This window comes from Homarus americanus, unplaced genomic scaffold (genome assembly GCF_018991925.1).
Source record: "Homarus americanus isolate GMGI-L3 unplaced genomic scaffold, GMGI_Hamer_2.0 scaffold16430, whole genome shotgun sequence".
In the NCBI taxonomy this organism is placed as follows: Eukaryota; Metazoa; Arthropoda; class Malacostraca; order Decapoda; family Nephropidae; genus Homarus; species Homarus americanus.
The window spans coordinates 5,615,851-5,636,590 of record NW_024729259.1 but is presented as its reverse complement, the minus strand read 5'-3'; the positions used below and the strand labels follow the sequence as shown (position 1 = coordinate 5,636,590).

Below are 20,740 nucleotides of genomic sequence, written 5' to 3'. Positions count from 1 at the left end.
AGTATCTTTAAGAATTTAATACCCAGAAGAATTATTATTTAACGGTTTGTGAACGCCAGCTTCCAGAAATACCGTTAAATCTGCGTAATTACGAATGCTACATGACGTTCAAGATTGCACCTTTAGAATAGTCAATGTTTGGGATTCAATTTACGTGTTTATAAATGCAGCGTGACCGTCAAGATTACATACTTCAAGCCTCTCACAATTACGATAAAATTCTACAAGTTTTTTTTTAAATGTAACTTGACCTCAAATTTGTATTGTACCTCTGCTGGGTATGTCTGCTGCCTGCCACTCATGTCTGCTCCCTCGAGGCTCACCTTCCAGAATTACTATTACGTTTGCCAGTTCATGTAACCCTCTGGCCAGTTGAGTCTCCAGGTCTGTGGTCTCGAGTGCTTGTCCCTTTGTTCTCTCTTTGTTTTCTTTTTTCTTTGTTTTCTCTTTTTTCTTTGTTTCTCTTTTTCGTCTTTGCTCTTTTTTTCTCTTCTTTCTCTCTTTATTTTTACTTTGTTTTCTCTTTTCTCTTTGTTTTATCATTGTCTTCTCTTTGTCCCTTCTTTGTTTTCTCTGTTTTATCTTTGTTCTCTCTTTGTTTTCTCTCCGTTTTCTCTTTATTCTCTCTATAAGGAAATCACCCCAACAAACCAGGGTCCTATCTCTCAAACCCTCGCTCTCTGACCATTCCACATACAACTAAAAAAAAACCAAAAACATTAACTCAAGCTAAAACAACGTTCTCTTAGCACCAGTTAAGAGACAATATAATAATAATACTCATATATATATACTTAACGTAGAGTCTTATTATATATTTCAACTCTTACATTATTATTATTCTTGGTTATTCATTATGTGTTTCAGGTTAAGTTTGGGATAGATATATATGTTTACTTATGAATTATTATCTAACGTATGAATGGGCGTGAGAGGTTGGACCGTGTGGCAGTGAGGGAGAGAGGGAAGGAAGGTGTTATACTAAGTGACCTGACGAGGAACTAATCTGACTGGTAGTGGGTGGGGTTTTTTTTTTCAGTCTCCTCAGGTGAATCAATACGTCACCTTTGATGACTGTCTCCGGATGTGTAATTTCGGCAGGTGGTAAAGGTGGGTGCTGGATGGTGGGTTGTCTGTGTAGTGGGTGCTGTGGGTTACAGGGAGTCATGTTAGTGGTGGGTGCTGGATGGCGGGTCACAGTGAGGTGAACTGTACAAGGTCTGGAGTACAAAAACGAGTGTTACAGTCTGTGTGTGTGTGTGTCTTGTATTTCTTTGTCTGTCTGTCACTCTCTCTCTCTCTCTCTCTCTCTCTCTCTCTCTCTCTCTATCTCAGTCTATCTATCTGTTTATCAACCTCTTCAGACCATCTACACCCCCACATCTACACCCCCCCCCCTCACCTACACTCCCCATTTATGTTTTTGTATTCTGAGAACGATACACTGTACAGGAAATTTCAACACTGCTTCAATCACTAACACCTCATTGACAATTGGTCGCTTTTATTTATTTATTTATTTATTTATTTGTTTATTTATTTATTTATTTGTTCATGTATTTATTTATTTATTTTTTAGTACTGTACATGAAGTCTCGAAGCATTACAATTGAACCATCCATATTCAATAAACGAAGCAATTGAACCCAAAGTCTCAAATAATAGCATCACGAGATATCAATTATTACTATCATTGGAGGGGTTCGAATCTGACTCATTTAGACGGATGAGTGTTTGGTACTAAAGGTAATACGAGCGGATGTTGGGATCATTTATGTGTTTCAACTCTTGACACGTAAAGATCGAAGCGTGTGTCAGAGTCATATTTTTAGCATCCTGTTGTATTTTATCTTTACTGTACTGTATACCGATTAAATGTTTATACCATCATCTGTATGTATGTATGTATATGTACCGTATCTCTGTAAGTGTATATCAACATCAATATACCTCTGTTTTCGTCCTTGGTCTAGTTGAGATCTCCTCCCTCCCCCCCTGGTACACCTCTTCCCCGCGGGCGTCGCTATTAACGCCCAATATACGCAAGAGTATCGCTAGAAGACCTTCGACTGCTTCTCGTGTTCCTCTGGTGACACGGTAAACATAGATCAGAGGAGACGATGGATGTTTGGTGTTGAAGTTAATGTTTGTGGTCTCTTAAAATGTTGTTGAGTGAATGTTGTGTGAGGTGGAACTAAGAACTGTTTATGTATTTTGTGGTTTAGGATGAGCGATAGGTTAGGTTCGGTAATTACTGTCTAGTGATATGTTATATTAATAGTATTTCCTTCTATTTTCTTTACTGTGTTTCGATTAGAATAATATGGAGAATCTTTTTTTTTTTTTTTTTTTAGGGATAATGTAATATTTATTTTGGGATTTCATCAGTGTTATTTTTTTTCCTCTTCAGTGGATGATATGAGAAATGAAAATGAAAGTAATTATTGAGATGTTATATAATTAATATACCTTATGTCTCTCATAAGTTGTTGCGTCAATCAATCAATCAATCAATCACCTAAGATCTCGTATGCAATGTCCAATATAAAGTTGAAGAGTCACTATAAGACTCTACAGGTATCATAAATGTCCTAATATCTTCCTCGGTGTATTAGGTAAGGTAGTGAAATTGAGAGTCTCCGTCGGGTGATTGTTGTGAAGGGTCAGAGGGTCTGGGCCAAGAGGTTGCGTGAGTTACCCCTTGAATGGCAGGATGGAGACCTCCGTTCTCTCTCTCTCTCAATGTTTATGAATTGTTAATCGAAGCGTTCCGGTATTTCCCTTTTTTCCCTCTTTTCCTTCTCTTTAAGTTGTCGGACATCATCATGTGGGCTGTTGTGTTGAGAGGGGTTTTAATTGCTTATTACGTGCATCAATTTGATTAATATAATGACGAGTTTCCGTTGTTTAATTCGACAAAAAACCGCCGAGTTGCATTGGCTAAGTGGCCGACCCGACGACCTTGTATTGTTGACATAGGAGCCGTGAGGGCGTTCACAGACCATCGTGTGAACGCTTGAACGCCCAGACACACCTTACCTGCAGTCTGCCGTTCCTCCTCCGTCAGCTAATAACTAAGAACAACCGCTAAATCACCGTGGGCGGGAAACAGAACACAGTGATAAAACTCTACCCTTGACGTCCTCAGTGAGTTAATCATGTGAGAATCGGGAAATAAAAAGGAGAAATTTCGCATCATTCCCGTGTCCCGCTGTGTGTGTATCCTTGACATCGAAGTAATCTTTTTGTTTGGCTGAAAATCTCGATGATAAACGTTTCCTCCAACTTACAATTTGTGACGTGTTGGGTGTTGGGTCGCGGCTAATGGATCCAGGCAGACAGGAGTAAGGGGGAGCCAAATTTTAACTGTTGAGTCCCTATTACGACTCGCGCCTCGGTATTAAAGAACAACTAGGTTGGGTAAGTTCCCGAGAACCGTTTGGACTTTTTTTTGTGTGTGTGTGCTAAGTTCCCGCTACCAGTTATTAAGGTTACGGTACCGGGATGGTATTGCGTTCGCCTTGGTGAAGCTGAATTGTCGTATCATGTTACTAGATCTCCCACTGCGTTCGCCAGACCTAGAGCCGGATGTTCAAGTATTTCTATGTTGATTTTATTATTATTATTTCCCCATAATTGGTAACTTAAGAACTTTTCAAACGAGCTAACTTTTAGTAAGTGTTTCATAAAGTGTACTGTATGTCCTAAGTCTAAGTGTATGTACCCAAGTGTAGGTTTAAGTGCATTTATAAACAAAACTACAAAGATTCATGTTGACATACGTACGAATTGATACAGTCAAGCATACGTGTATATATATATATATATATATATATATATATATATATATATATATATATATATATATATATATATATATATATATATATATATATATATTTTTTTAACCTGCGTATAAGTAACTCATTCCTACACGTTTGTCTGTCTGTCTATCTGTCTGCCCTCCCCCCTTCCTCTCTCCCGCTCACGTACACACTCTTCCCCCCTCTCTCTCTCTCCCTAACTCCCTCCCTCCCACCTTCAATTCCCCTCCCCTCTTAATGTACCTAAACTACTCTTACCTCCCTCACCCCCACTACCAGAACACCCTCTCTTCCCCCTCTCCTCCTCCTCCCTCCCTCCCTCCCTCCTTCCCTCCTTCCCCTCCTCCTCCTCCTCCTCCTCCCTCCTTCCCTCCTTCCTCCCTCCCTCCCTCACTCCCTCCTTTCGTTCTAGATTAAGAATTCATCTGCTTGGAGAGAGAGAGAGAGAGAGAGAGAGAGAGAGAGAGAGAGTTTAACCCCAGCATATATAAATAAAACCACAATAAAAGGTTCTGGCAACAATGGTGGACTGAACAGTATTACCAAACCCACGATTACGTTAACCCTTGTATTTATTTTTTTCAATGTCATGCAAAGTCTTTACCTAACTTACATAACGTCAAATTGTTGTTAACACACACACACACACACACACATACACACACACACACACACATCTATCTATCTATCTATCTATTTCGTTGTGGTGGTGCCAGGGCCTTGTAGTGCCTCACTGTGGTCAAACAGCCTTCACAGTAACAGTCGGTAGGAGGAGTAACAGGTGATGATAGATTGATAAATAGATAGATAGATATAGATAGATAGATAGATAGATAGATAGATAGATGGTATGTAAAGTATTACAGAATAGAAAGATAAAGTTATCTCCTCTGCACTATTGTATTGCTGTAATGAAGGGCTGCTGTTTCCCTGCTGTAAGGTGCTGTAAGAGGGCTGTAAGTTGCTGCAAGGTGGCTGTAAGATTGCTGTAAGATTGCTGTAAGATGGTTGTAAGATGCTGTAAGATGCTGTAAGATGGCTGTGAAGTTGCTGTAACACGGACGAGGAATTTCACACACTGGGATACATGATGGTAAACTCTCACGTCATCTCGAAACTTTTTAAATGTCGCTCTACTTTTGTAAGTGTCTGTGTCACTTGTGGCATTATAAGTTAAATGACTCACTACTTTTTGTCATCTACGTATTGATAGTCAGACGAGATCCTAAGTGTTGTAGAATTGTAAGTCACTTGAGTTTTTATAAGTCAAATGAGGTCCCAAAGTTAAAGATATATCTGAGTATTATTTGTGACGGTAAGAGTCCAAATGACCCTCTAAGGTTTTGTTTGGTTTTAAGTGTCACGTCTGTCCGTAAAAATCAAATGACACACTTTGGTTTTCTACATTTATAAGTGGTATTTGTATCGTTAAAGACCAAGTGACAGCCTGAAGTCTTGTACATTTGTAAGTGTCACTTGTCATTGATAAAACTCGGTGAGGTGTGTCTCAAATGTGTCTCAGATGTCAGATGTGTCTCAGTAGTTTCTCAGGTGTGTCTCAGTTGTTTCTCAGGTGTGTCCCCGGTGTTTTAGTGTGGCAGTGACCTTCTGGTTTCCTGACGTCCACAGAGCACTGATCCACGACGCCTGTGTTCTATTATTTACACACAAACACTGAGAAGAAAACCACACTTGACATTGATCTTCAAAAGTCCAACTGACTGTAAACATTCCCAAATCTAACCAAAAAAAAAGAGAAATCAAACTCGTATAAGAACATTCACAAATGCTTAAAAAAAAAATAATCGTAAGTTTATCCACACAAGAATGAAAACAATCGGTGTCTCTCTTATCGCTCGGGAGATTTTACCTATTGTCCCGTGTTATGGTAACCGACCGCCAATCTAATCCGGTATTTAGTTCCGGTTGACGGTAGATCGCTTCCTCAAATCGTTGTTCAGTAACCGATGAGAGCTGGTACGACTTTTACGCCCTCTAGCACACCAAAGGTTACGAGAGATAAAAGATAGGAGGGAAGGGGCGGGGAGGGAGGAAGGAATGAAGGAAGGAAGGAAGGAAAGTGTTACCAAGAGGACCAGTGAGTGGTGACGACTTGGTGTGGTGTACGCATGCGCTGCCAACCAAAACCATTGACCCCAGCCAACCAGCGTTCCCCCCCGCCCCCGCACTCAACCTTGTACAGACGATGGTATTCAATATATTTTATGATGGAATTTTTCTCTTTCTGTTCTTACATATCTGACGCCATTATAGTTGTTTGTTATCATTCATGGCTGCTGGAAATATGTTTGTGTTATAATTACATAGAAATAATTACTCGTTATTGATAAAAAAAAGTTTGTAAATGATACTAAATATATGATGTAATTACTGTTGGATAATTTCATATATTTTCTCTTAGATAATGACACTTAGGTATATAATCAAACACCTCATCATATTTCACATTATCGCTATTTGGGATGGTTAGGTTAAGTTAGGTTAGGTTAGTTTAGTTTAGGTTAGGTTAGCATCAAGTTTGTTTAATCATCAAGTAAAATAATCTGGGGTGTCTAATCTTCAGGTAATCTCAGTGGAAAAATCAATCACATTTCTTATATACGCCTCCATACTTATGTGGAACTTACCCCCCAAAAAAATCTCAAACTTGAAGGTAACTTTCACTTGGCGCCATAATAGACAAGTGATAGTGTTTTGTTTTTGTCCGTCGTGTTTGTTTTATAAATTTCCTGTGTTTTGTTTTCACCAAGGTTATACCGGAAGTATTTTTTGGGTACTTTTTTGACATATACTTTTTTGCATGTATGGAGAGAGAGAGAGGCTGTTGTTTATTTACGATTGGTGATGTAAAACGTACACACACACATACACACACACACACACACACACACACACACACACACATTATGCATATGAAGTCATTCGTATCTTCACTGGGTCATGGCATGCCAGTGTGTCATAGCAGTAACAGGCATGACGTATGACCTTTTAGTAACTGTGTCATCACCATAGTCAATGATGTATATAGATGTGTATATATTTTGATGTGTGTATAATGTGTAAGTGACTGATGTGTGTATGTTGCGTATTTGATTGCTGTGCCTATCAGAAATGCGTATCGTGACAATAAGAGCGTATGATCTCTTTAAATTCAAATCATACATACGGTATTACGTTAAATCAATGTAGCTTACGTTAACAGGTCATACATACCTTTACATTAGATCATTTTCCTTGGTTCAAAATCATATATGACTTACGATCATTCACCTTGCGTCAAAATCATACGTGACTTACATATACTTTTACTAAATCTTACACGATCTTACTTGACATCATTCTCACGGACGCTGTTATAATGAAGTCTCTCATATTACTTGGTCTACCTGCAATCGCCGTTTTGTTTCGTTATTAAGGTGGTGTTAATACGTAATATCCTTCCTTTGTTATATGTCGACTCGGGCTGGGTGGGAGGGGAAGGGGGAAGGGGTGGGGGAAGGGGGGAGGTGGATGGTGAGAGAAGGGAGGGAAGGAGTGAGGGGGATGAATATTTTCTCTCTCTCTCTCTCTCTCTCTAAAATGAACTGAGAGAAGGTGTGGTGGGAATATCGTAAGAGATAAAAGGAATAGAGAGACTTTGAGATATCTCTTACACACACACACACACACACACACACACACACACACTTGTTCTCTAAGAAAACTGAATAAAAGTGAAAATACGGTCAATTCTTATATATTTCGTTACTTGTATTTTTCAGTCCGTTTATTTTTTTAGTAATACATTAAGAAGTATACTCTCGTAGAATAAAATCTGTATATGAGGTCCGACACAAAAATAACGAGACTGACCCTATAACTCGGGAACCAAGAGTGAAAGGGGAGGGACAAACAGACGGTTAGTGAAGATGTTATAGCCTGTCACAGTGTTACAAGGCTCAACTCCATAGCTTCACTCAGTACAGTACATGTGGGCGTGTGTTGAAGTATAGACGTGTTCTTACGCTCGGTCTGATAATGTCTGACTGCAAAACTGAGCAACGAGTTAACATCAAGTTTCTTGTTAAACTTAAGAAATCCGCGAAGGAAACTTTTCAATTATTGACTGAAGCTTACGGTGAAGATTGCATGTCTCGTGCACGCGTTTTTGAATGGCACAAACGATTTTCGGAAGACAGAGAAACTGTGACAGATGATGACCACCCAGGCCATCTACGCACAGCAGTTATCGATGACAACATTGAAAAAAACGTAGGTTGGGTGTTCGAGCAATAGCTGAGAAAGTTGATTTAGACAGGGAAAGTGTTCGACGCATTCTAACGGAAGAATTGAACATGACAAAGGTTTGTGCAAAAAGGATAAATAAAATGCTGTCAGATGAACAACACGCCAGCCCACAACTCTTTGTCTGTGAAGCAGTTTTTACCCAATAAAAACATCACTGTGCTTAAGCACCCATCTTATTCGCCAGACCTGGCTCCCTGTGACTTCTACCTCTTCTCAAAGATCAAGTCCGTGCTCCTCAACAGCCTTACAGAACATGATCTGTGGAATTGCTTTGAACTGTGGCAGCATCGTATGCAGCTGTGTGTCAACTCAGAAGGGAACTACTTTGAAGGCGATCACAGTGGATTTTCTTAATTTAGTAAATAAAAAGAGCTATAGCATCAGTCTCGTTTTTTTATGTATTCTATGTTTATCTCAGTTTGATCTTCATTATACTGTCACTTTGTACATGCTCTGGTGGTAGACAGTAAGCATGGTAGCTATCAACTTTAGAATACACGTGTTGTATTCCCCATTCACTCTGTTGTATAAATATATCCCAGTAGTGTATGCTTCACCAACATACACCGCCCTTCAGTATACTTTCTCATTTACGAATTTGGCAAATACTCTGGCCCCTTTCAGCGTCCTTAGCAACCATCTCAATTCATGGAACTTGATTGGTTGCTGGTTGCTAGGGGAATCACTTAGCAACCAGCATCCAATCGAGTTTCTCGGACTGAGATGGTTGCTAAGGATATTAATGTAAGTGGGCGGAGCTTAAACGGGAGGTCGATTGAGACACCTAGATAAGAAAGGTATATTTAGACATCCCTCCATACCTGGGGCGGATGGTCATACAGTAATCATGCATCATACACTTATTATGTATATAAATACACAGGTTTATTTATACGAAAGTTATAAAAAAGGATTCCATACCAGATTTAATGAAAGATGAAAGGATAATTTTCTCCGACATGGGTAAATTATTATTACTAGTAATCTTTAAAGATTAAATTCTCAGGTGGTTTCCATTATTGTAAGCTTCTGTGTTCTCTTATACGTATTGTGACTCAAAAGAAAATATCAATAACCTTTAGTGAATGGATTAATCCTGTAAATAAATATATATATGAGAAAATGAGAATTGGTGTGTTTACATAGTCTCTGGAGTCAACCGAGCGCCTGTGTTCCGGCCAGCCAGTGTACACAAAGTTAAGAACCTTCGGCTGAGGAACTGATGGCCGCCTCGATACCTGTGTTTGTTAATGACGTTCTTCTTGACACCTGTCCTCCGTGTTCTCTCCTTGATTCTGCCTGTTGGCTACTTTTTTCCCGCGAGTTTGAACCGTGATGATGATGATGATGGTTACTGCAAGCAGATGGTATCAACTCACTAACTGAACTAACATAATCAACCCTGTAACTTTTAGCTTTACGAGTTAATGTTAAAAATCATCCAGACTGCCAAAAAGTAGTCAGACATCTTGCTGTAATTCTTAACTCATTGCATTAGGATTATTTTATTTTTTATTTATTTTTTTATTCAGCATGACTTGAACTTTATTATTTGGCATCAGTAGACCTGCACACTCAGTCAAGTATACCTGAGGCTTTAGTAGTAATAAGAGATAGTGAGAACTGTTGACACTAATAAATATATGCAGTACAGGTCTTGTAGTGGTTGTCTCAGTAGCTTTTATGTACGGCTCGTGTAGATGATTCTGACCAATCACCGACGACCAACCTGACCAAAGTAGGGAAGGAGGGAGGTCGTGGAGAACCTTGACCTCCTCAGCTGACCTCAGTTGACTTCAGTTGATCTCAGCTCAACCCAATTTACCTCAATTGGTTTCAGTTGAGTCCAATTGAATTTAGTAGATCTCAATAACTCTTACCTGACCTCAGCTGAACTCAGTTGACCCCAGTTGACCCCCGTTGACCCCCAGTTGACCTCAGCTCACTTGGCATGTCTCGCTGTGGCTTCTTTTTGCAGGGAACCCAACAACAGGAAGTGCCCATGTCGTTGAGTATCCCAAACTTAACACCTTTACCGTTGGCGGAGACTATACTGATCCGTTCAGCTTGGGTAAGTTGGCAGCCTTGACACGCACGCCTCCACACACACACAGTTGGCTGCCCTGCGGTGATGTTTACATGTGACGTCATCACCCAGGGCCCTTCCCTTCGCTATCCCTCTCTGATGCACGCCGCGACGGCCCTAGTCATGCAGTTCTTTATGTGAATTAGTCCTCTAGTACGCGGTCCACCGTCTCTGTGCGACCTGTTTCCTTATAGACAGCTCTGTTAGCTGTAGTAGCTCACTGTTACGCATTTTGTGTGTACGTTCTTTCTCTATATAAAGCACTGTTAGTTAACTAGCTCTCTGGTATGCGTTTTTCCCCCTTGACTACGTAAAAACTGCACGAACTTGAATTCGTTCCTAAAGACTACAAGTCAATAGCGTTGAACCTAAACTAAATACAAAAAATTATATTATAACTATATAAACACTTAACTCTTTATTACCTTTAAAATATCCTGTAAAAATAAAATTCAATAAAACCCACCATTATAAACATCTGTGGTTGTGTAAACAATTATTCTGCAATATTTGTAAACTAGATTAGAACTTGCGCTGGTCACTGTGATCAGGGCAGAGCTGCATGACGCTTGCATGGTGTAGAGCACGAACTGTAGCCCCTTGGAGACGCCCGCTAGTACAGTACTGGTGTGTAGTGTTGTTACTAGTGTGTCAGGTGTGTAGACGCATGAGTCAGTAGTAGTGGCGTGGTAGAAGTAGCAGTAGGCAGCACCTCGTTATTATGAACAGTTCAGGAAGCAGTATATATCAGCATATGAATGAACCTGTCGTTAAAGTGGAGGTTATGAATGGACCAGCAGAAGCAGCAGCAATAACAACAGCAATAGTAGTAGTAATGGTAATAGTAGTAGTAGTAGTAGTAAGCATCACGTCCATGTATGAATGACAGAACATAGTACTCGTAGAAGTAGAAACACCAGCTGATTTAAGTTGCCATGAATGAATCAACAAGATCAATAGTGCCTCAACACTCTACTAGAGCCTTCAGTGGTATAAGACCTGAACAACAAGTGAACGAAAACCCTCCAGTAACATACAGTATAAATATTCTCTTCACGACCTGTATGGCATGAGGCTACGGTAAAGAATAAAAGGTTTTCACACATTATAACGTAACATCTCGATATATTTCACACAGCACCTGGTGGGATACGAACCCTCGGTATTCGGTTCCTGAAAGAATTAACGTTTGCTCCAAGACGCCGTTGAACATTGATGGCGTCTCGTTCAAAGAGATACACATCACGTCTGTCTGTCTGTCTGTGTGTCTGTCTCTGTATGCGTGTCTCTCTGTCTGTCTGTCTGTCTGTATGTGTGTCTCTCTGTCTGTCTGTGCGTCTCTCTGTCTGTCTGTCTGTCTGTATGTGTGTCTCTCTGTCTGTCTGTGCGTCTCTCTGTCTGTCTGTCTGTCTGTATGTGTGTCTCTCTGTCTGTCTGTGCGTCTCTCTGTCTGTCTGTCTGTCTGTATGTGTGTCTCTCTGTCTGTCTGTGCGTCTCTCTGTCTGTCTGTCTGTCTGTATGTGTGTCTGTATGTTGTAACACTTTTTGTTGTCCTGGACACTGTGTTTATGTTATGTGCACCTACCCACCCACCCACCCCCACCCCCACCCCTACCCACCCACTACCGGCACCCCCACCCCCACCCCTCCACACACCTGTCCCCAACCAATCTGCAATATTCGGTTTGGCCTTAAAATATAATCTGTTATTATGATTTTGTTGCTTCACACACACACACACACACACACACACACACACACACACACACACACACACACACACACACACACACACACACACACACACACACACACACACACACACACACACACACACACACACACACATGTATCACTTAAGGCTTTCTCTCTCCTCCGTTTGTTTATTGGTTTATTTTATATCTCGTTTGTGAGGATTAAGAGCTGTTGTTACTGTGAGAGGTTTTCCATATCTCCGTAAAACACTTCAGTAAACTGTAGCTGAAATTAAATAAGATACTTCATTACTAACACACCTTATTTCACCTGATGATTAAAAACCCTGTGACACTACCTGAATTGGTTAGGTTAGGTTGAGTTACATTAAGCTAGGTTAGGTTAGATCAAGTTTGGTTAGGTTAAGTTGGGTTTAATTAAGTTAGGTTTGATTTGATTGTTAGGTGAGGTTAAGTTAGGTTGGATTAAATTACTGTAGGGTGTTTAATCTTCAGGTGATCCCACAAGAATAAATGTGTTTCGTGGCCGATAGAAAGATAAACACACACACACACACACACACACACACACACACACACACACACACACACACACCTGTCCTACACCTGCAATAATTAACACCCCTTCGCTTATCCCTCGCTTATCCTCACCACCATACGCCCTTGTAGCACTGAAACCTTACCTACATAAATTCCTCTGCATTTTTTCATTATGATGTTAATCCAATTATTCATTGTAGTATTATTCATTATTACCATTACTTCACTATTCACCAAGTCATCTCATAGCAGTGGTAAGTAGTCACGTTACTCAGTCTTCCTCTAAGGAGAAAATTCAGTCATATATGTACAGGTAAATATACAGTTATACAGTACAGTTATAAATTACAGGTATACAATACAGTTATACATTACAGGTATACAATACAGTTATACATTACAGGTGTACAATACAGTTATACATTACAGGTATGCAATACAGTTATACAGTACAGGTACAGTAATACCCATGTGGTAACTGTATTAATGTAAGTGTATCTGTACAGTCATTAAATCCAGTCACTTGCTCCTGGATGTAACAGTTTACAGTGTTGTGATCTAACTGGACGTGTCATAACGATGTCACGAAGCACACAGTCTCAGAGTTACTTACAGTCATTTACAGTAATTCCCAGCTTCTCCCAGCCACTCATAGCCACTCTCAGGCACTCACAATCACTCATTGCCATTCACCATCACTCATAACCATTCACAGTCACTCACAGTCACTCATAGCCATTCACAGTCACTCACAGTTAGCAACAATTACACCATTGCCAGAAAAAAATTGACAAAACATAAGCAAAAAAGTTGAGTAATAAATTGATGAGATATAAAGCAGGACCAAATTAGAGAAAATGGGAAATTGTTTAAGAATCAAATTGGAGAAAATGTGAAATTGTTTAAGAATCAAATTGGAGAAAATGGGATTTTTTAAAGAATCAAATTTGAGAAAATGGGAACTTGTTGAAGAATCGAATTAGAATAATGGGATTTTTTTAAGAATCAAATTAGAGAAAATGGGAAATTGTTTGTTACTGTCTACTGTACATCACTTGTTGTGGGTCATACACAGTACAATGTCTTCCTCGATACTGGCGATGTTTAAGAGGCTGCCCTATAACATTAGTATTATTTAGGTACCACATCAACCCCTTCCCCTCACCCCCACCCCACTCTGCCCCTCACTCCCCAGGGCCTAACCCCTCCCTTTCTTTCACCCCTACTCCCCCCTTCCCCCCTTCCCCTATCCATCCCCTTACCCCTACTCCAACTTTCCTCCCATAATCATTCCCTTCACTCCCGCCCTCCCCTTACCCCTACCCCTCCCTTAACCCCCCACCGCAAATAACTTCCCCCTAGCCCTCACACCACTAGCCTAGCCTAATCTATCATGACCTAATCTAGCCTAATCTAATATATTATGATCTAACCTAACCTATATTGACCCTACCACGGTCCAGTCTCATCTAAATGCTTTTATCTTGTTTTAACTTCACCCAAACAACCTTTAACCTAACCTAACCTAACCTAACCTAACCTAACTTAACCTAACCTAACCAAGCCTAACATATCCTAACCCAATTAACCAAACTTAAACCTAACCTAATACAACCTAACAACCTAACTTAACTGAAACCGGATTAATTAACCTAACACAATTCCTATTAACGTAACCGATCGACGCCATATAAGTAAACATAAAGGTAATTTCTGATCCATGTTTACAGTGGTGACAGCGTCGGCCCAGCTGTCGCCTGTCTACACCCCTGACGGAGAAGGTGGGGATGTAGCCTCACCACCTTCAGTAGTGGAGGTAACGCCCGTGGTGGTCGACCAGCCCCCGCCCACACCAAGACCCGCGCCCTCACCATCCTCAAATTTCGTCACCAAGACCGTGTATGGCTTCCTGGACTTCACGACCGTCGTTGGCAACACTGTCATGATCTTCACCCCTCAGAGCCAGAGTGGTAGTGAGTGTCTGCTGTCATATCCGGGTCTTCTCTTGTCTCGTGGGATACTTTCTGCTCTGTAAACGGCAATCTATGGGTGATATCCTTTTTACATTATACACAGACAGATTTTCATAATAGATAGATAGATAGATAGATAGATAGATAGATAGATACTTAATATACCAGTGAGTCATAAGCTGCCATACCAAATCAGTATACATAGATGGACAGAATATACATCAACAGCCCCAATGTACAATGGTTCTGGGTGTCTTATTGTAGTCGAGACATTAATTATTGGAATTAGTTCATTTTACCGCCACACCACCCCGTTAAGTACTGTACTGCGGTGTCCCTCAGGACTCCTTTAGTTTAAAACTCGGGTTGAAACACGACGACCCTCTTCGAGGGAAGATGTTTAATAATACGGGCGTAAAGTTCTTCGCTCGTCTTTTACCACTACGGCATTTTATTTTCGATTACTGTCTCACAAATTTTTAATGGATTGTCACAAGAGAGATTCATTGTTTACTGTTATGAAGTTTGTCCTTATTAATGATTTTCAATTTCATGTCATTTTTTCGAATAATGTTCAGTTGTTTTAAATCATCGGTTTCTGTCGTAGTGAGCTGAAAAGTTGTCTAAGTATAGTGCAAAATGGGATAGTAGTAGTAGTAGTAGTAGTAGTAAGCTGTATATGCATTCAGTTGGTCAGTTGGTAGGCTTGACTTACTGTAGAGTTCGAGTAAGTGTAAGAAGATGGTAGTGAGGCAGACCACCACCAGAGTGCGCTAGGAACATCATTACTTATCACTCTACTTGATGATGGATGGTTCAGTTGCCCCCGAGAAGCCCACAGTGGTAGAACATAGATGAAGGTCTTATATAGGAGAAGCTTCTGACTAATGATCGTTTGAGGTCATGAATGTGGGAGCTGTTGGACTATAGTTAGACGGATGTAAGAGAGGGAAGAGAAGGTTCGACCTTCTTGAAAATAGGTAAATGGAAGTATTTATAGATGATTTTATAGCCAGACAGGTAGGAAATTTGTACAATTTACCCAGGAAAGGAGGTGACACCAGGATCCATTGTTTCAGCGATATAGCAGAGACTTATCAGTTCCTCAAGCTTGTTAATGTCAGGAGGGTGTGGCACTTGTGTCTAGTGGTGAAGGTAACATGAAACGTGGCAGTGACAACAGTAAGGGGTTGTGTCAGTGCTGTCAACTGTGGTTTTGGCTGAGCGCCGCAGGAAACACAACCAACACTGTTGATATATGAGAAGAATGGAGGAATCAGTGCAGCGTAAGTATGGCAGGTATGGCAGTATACGCTTAGGCAAGGTGCTAGGACAATACAGAAACCTCCTGGTAAATTATGTCTTCCTAAACTCGGTTTTTTACTCTGCAGAGCCCAGTGCTACCGAGACCCGGGTGCCGTCTCCAGCTTCGCGTTCGTCTCATCACGCCCGCCCATCGTCTCGTTTCACGCCCTCACCCACACCCACACTGGCCAGAGTGACGGCCACACCCGCACCCTCCACGCTACCCCCAAGGGCCTCCATCCTCCCCTCCTCCACCCTTGAATCGTCCTTCTTCGAGCCTCACACACCGCTGGCCATCGAGGAACTCTTCTCCAGGTCACCCCAGGAGGAGATATTTGAGGAAGAATTACCAGAAGAAAAAGTAGAGGTCGTAGCCAAGCCGACCCGTTCTACACCGCCTTTCCGCCGCCCCTTTAAGCCCTCTGCCGAAACCACTGGCAACCGTCGACGCCTTGACCTCAACTACTTCGCCAACCGGAAGAAGCCGGCGTCAGATAGAAGGTTTCCGGGGGGCTCCACGATAGTGCCGATCACTGTTGAAGGAACTGGTAAGTTGACGCAGAAAACCAAGGTCACTCAAGAACCGCTGAGGTCCCCAGTGTTCATCACTACACCCTCAGAAGTCGTCGTGAGTGCCACACAAGGCTTCGCCTCACTGAGCGTCATAGGCCCCTTCAGTACTGCTGTCAACAACGAGCTGGGGCAGGTCAGCGAACACTACGACTTTCTCTCCTCGTCTCCCACTCTGAACGTACAAGAGGAGTTCGATGTTTTCGAGGTTGAACCGACAGCTAAAAAAGAACTTTACAGCGCCAGCTTATTGAACACTGACAACACCAAAACCGAGTTCCCCACTGGTCTCGTCACCAAGCTAGGAGGGACCATTGTTTCGGACGGACTCACTACCGTGCACGAGACCAGTGTCATTGGGACCTACATCAAAGGACAGTACGCACAAGTCCTCATGAGCACCTCCCACATCTTCCAGGTGTCACTTGCACAGGAGGAAAACCTTAACAGCCCCTCCTTGTCCCCTGATTACGAAACCATCAAGTCTGTCATCAAGGGTTCAGCTACACAGTTTATCACGCCAGAGACCACCTCTGCCCTCCCGCTTGAGTCTCTCTTCTCAGTACCAGTGAGCAGAAACCGCGACAGTCGCAGAAACGAGGAGGAGTCACTCATACAGGCACGTCTCAGGTCTGCTCTGTCCAAACGTCGAGGTTCCCAACAAAACTCTGGTCCTCGCTCTCGCCCCATGCAAGATCCGTACGCTGATGAGGAGGAGGATCATGACTTGCAGAGGGCAGGTTCTAACCTACGTCCATCCTTCAGGTTTCAGCAAACAGCATCTTTGAGGAGGACACCAGAGGTCAGCACATTTTACGCTCAATCGCAGAACCCGACAACTGTCATACCACGCTATAAGTCATCCGCAACTCGGCGCTTCAGTGGTGGTCGACAAACTACTCTGCGTCCTACTCCTCCCGGCTCCAAGCGCACGGGAAGACCCTCAAACCGCTGGCGCCTCGGAACATCACCCAGACCCAAAGTTAACATCAACAGACGCCCCATCGGCCCCGCTGATAACTATAACAAACAACAGACTGCTGAAGAGAGTGTCATCGACTCCTACTATCGACCAACTCCCGAAGCTCCCATACTACAGGATACCCAGGAGGAGACTATTCGGGTGGTGACCAGCACGCCCGCCGATGGCCCTACTGACGTCTGGCTCGAGGTGAAGACCATCCGCTCTCTGCACACCTTCCGAGTCGGTACCACCAAGAACACCCGCTACGTCACCTTCACTAAGACCCTTACTCACAGCATCGATGTCACACCCGACCCCACCCTCACCCAGGACGAGCTCTACGAGACGCCTCTGTTCGAGAACATCCTGAACGCTGGCCCACGCGATGTGTCTACGCTTCCACCTGTCGACCTCGGTTCGAATGACATCTCCGTGGTGCTGGAGACGGTGACGGAGACCTTCAGCACAACGGACATGGTGAAGAAGACGTCGGTGCTGCCAGTACTGCAGGCCGGAGAAACCTTTTTCCACACACTCACACAGACTTACCACATCACCCGGGTCGTCACCGCTCTCAAGACTATGCCACCTTACGAAGCGTTCTCTTTCATCCCCGAGAACTCCTTGAACGAATTCAATGGTCAGCTGTTGGCTGAGGGCACCGAGAACGAGGAGGCTCTGCTCCCAGGAGAAGTGGAGTACGACGAGAACGGAGAGATCGTGGCCACGACAAGTGAGACCCGTGTTCGACCACCTCCTGGTTTCCCCATCCAGGACCCCGACCTTGCCGAACTGGCGGGGGGAGAGTTTAACCCAGATGTTTTTGAAAAGCAATTACATCCTCAGCTGGCTGCTGCCCTCGAACAGCGCCAGCAGCAACAGCAGCAGCAGCAAAAACAACAGCAACAACAACAGCAACAGAGTGGTGGAACACCTCAGTTGACCCCAGGACAGCTGCTGGCACCAGCTGAACCAGCAGTAGCCACCCCACAACTGACACCGGAGCAGCTGCAGCAACTGGCTTACCTTCGTCTGATGAACCCCTACGGCTTTGGCGGGTTTCCTCCTGTCCAGCCGCAGACCACCGTGACCTCCTCCCCCGTGACTATCACCACCGACCTCACCACCACCTCCACCAGGGTCTTCCGCGTCATCTTCAACGCACGGCCCATCATGACCACCATCAGCAGCGTGGAGGTCGTCCACACCACCCTCACCACCTACTCCACCGCCACCATCACCGTCACTCCAACCCTCTCCCCTTTCTCCTTCCCCTTCCCTCCTTCTCCCTTTCCCGTTGGTTAAGTTTTCCCTCCCCCTAGGAGCATCGTCGCCCCCCCCCACTAATCTTAGGACCTACCGTGCTGGGGTGTTAAGTGATGGTCATTCATGGCGGCTCTCCCTCCTGCCGGGTGCTGGCCACTCTGCAGCTAACCTCTACTAACACCCTCCAACCACAACCACAAACCCTCCACCACAACCTCCTGCACCACACACACCCTCCACCACAACTACACACTAGCTACTCTTTCACCACAACACTACCACATACTCACTTTCACCCAATCACCCCACACCAACCAAACACACTCATCACAACACACTCACTCATCATTTACGCACCATAACACATTTACCTTCTCATTCAATCCACACACACACACACACACACACACAGGATACAATTTATACTATCATAATTATACAGTCTTTGATGTGACTCTTTCAATGGTGTAGTAGCTCTTGAGAGACACAGGGAGAGACAGCCATCAGTGTGAGAGATCTGTTTTGTCTTCCTGGGTGAACACAACGACGTGAGAGAGACAACAAGAGATAGTCACGTGTTTGTGTCTCTACAGTTATTTTATTTTAGGCTTTAATTGAGATGTCAGTGAGAGACTTTTATCAGGAGAGAGATTGTGAAAGTAGAAAAGGAAGAATACATTATGGCCGAGAGACTAAGAGACTAAGAAAGAGATAATTGATCAGAAAGAAAACAGAGAAAGAAGAAGAAAGAAATAGTAGAAGTCATAAGAGAACATCACTCTGTCTTCCCCAACCAGGAATTAAGAAAGAAGTTATTTATCATTATAAGAAAGTAAACACATTGTAATTACTGTACTACGATTGTAATTATCCCAGTAAGAAACAATACATTAAGGTAATTATTTATGTATGCTAAGTTGATAAATCATATGTACATACCACCCCACCAGTAGACGATTTGGTCGGCTCTCTCTTAAACGTACTATTATATTTGGGATCCCTTAAGAAAAACAATGACAAAAATGGCTGCAGAAGTAATACTAAGAAGAGATTACTTTTTATAATTTTTCGCTACACTATTTATATTTTTTATGTAGCTATTTTACCAGGGTATAAGATATGCTGTATAAGGAATATTATATATAAGTAAAGGCTTAAAAACTACCAAATCAATCGATATTTCCCTAATTGTTTTATTTTTAGTAGAAACAAATCAACCAACTCTCAGATGCCTTGATTAACCCAGTCATATAATGTAATAGCATAAGTTTCAGTCTACGATACAGCATGTTTTAATCAAAGACACACGCTAGGTAAAATATGGTTTAGTCTCGAACGTTATTATAAAACAGTGAAATAAATACTTATAGGTCTCACTCATCACTTCAGTTGCCAGATGTGTTTTTATTTTTCGGTTATGTGATTGGTCCAACTCTTTATTTATCCAGACCAATAGCAAAGGGGAGATTTGTATGCAAGTGTGCAGTGTTGGAGAAGAAGTACCGCGAATAGGACGTGGTAAGCTTGCTCTTTATAAACTGACCTAACCTGACCTGACCTAACCTGACTTAACTGAAGGTAGCTATGGTTAGGTTAAGTTACCTTAGCCTCGTGTTTTGCAGTACTCAATCTAATATAATTAAACCTAACCTAACCATACCTAGATTTATTTAGGTTTAGGTTAGGTGAGGTTTATATCGATAAATGTCATCAAGGGTTTAATTTAACCTAACCTAACTTAATCCTAAACCTTGGCACTATGAATAGCTTTTGGTTAGATTAGGTTCTTGTCAATAGCTATCATTAAGAGAAAAATCAACCTAAACCTAACCTAACCTTACGAAAAGCTTCAACAGTTCCACATCATGTTAAATTAAACCAAATGAGGTTAAATTACATAAGGTTAGGTTAGGTTAAACTTATCTCTACCATTTCGATGCTGTTTTACCAAATCCTATTCGTGGTTTATCTATTTTTAACATTATTATTTTTTTACAATATTTTTTACACGAGTTGTAAATAAATGCAGCTTTGAATACCACTTTTGTAAATAGATGTATATACAGTATATATAGATTAGATTGTCTTGAGTACTATTATTTTTGTGTATTTCTTATGATTCTTGTATTATGCTGAACTCACTAATAAACTTTTGTATGAGTAAATGGTTTTAATTCCCAGCAAGTGTA

The 20,740-nt window shown here is 42.1% G+C and overlaps 1 protein-coding gene across 2 annotated transcripts in view; it reads left to right on the top strand.

Moving 5' to 3' along the window:
* Positions 1-20,712, top strand: part of LOC121866463 (flocculation protein FLO11-like) — a 75,701-nt gene extending 54,989 nt beyond the window's left edge. The window contains exons 2-4 of one of the 2 annotated variants that reach the window (XM_042366168.1): positions 10,111-10,203; positions 14,204-14,446; positions 15,838-20,712. In XM_042366168.1, the coding sequence (XP_042222102.1) occupies positions 10,111-10,203; positions 14,204-14,446; positions 15,838-18,590 (3,089 nt within the window). In that variant the 3' untranslated portion in view covers positions 18,591-20,712. The remainder of the gene's footprint in view (positions 1-10,110; positions 10,204-14,203; positions 14,447-15,837) is intronic. The other variant, XM_042366169.1, reaches the window with a different exon arrangement.
* Positions 20,713-20,740: the final 28 nt, after the last annotated feature.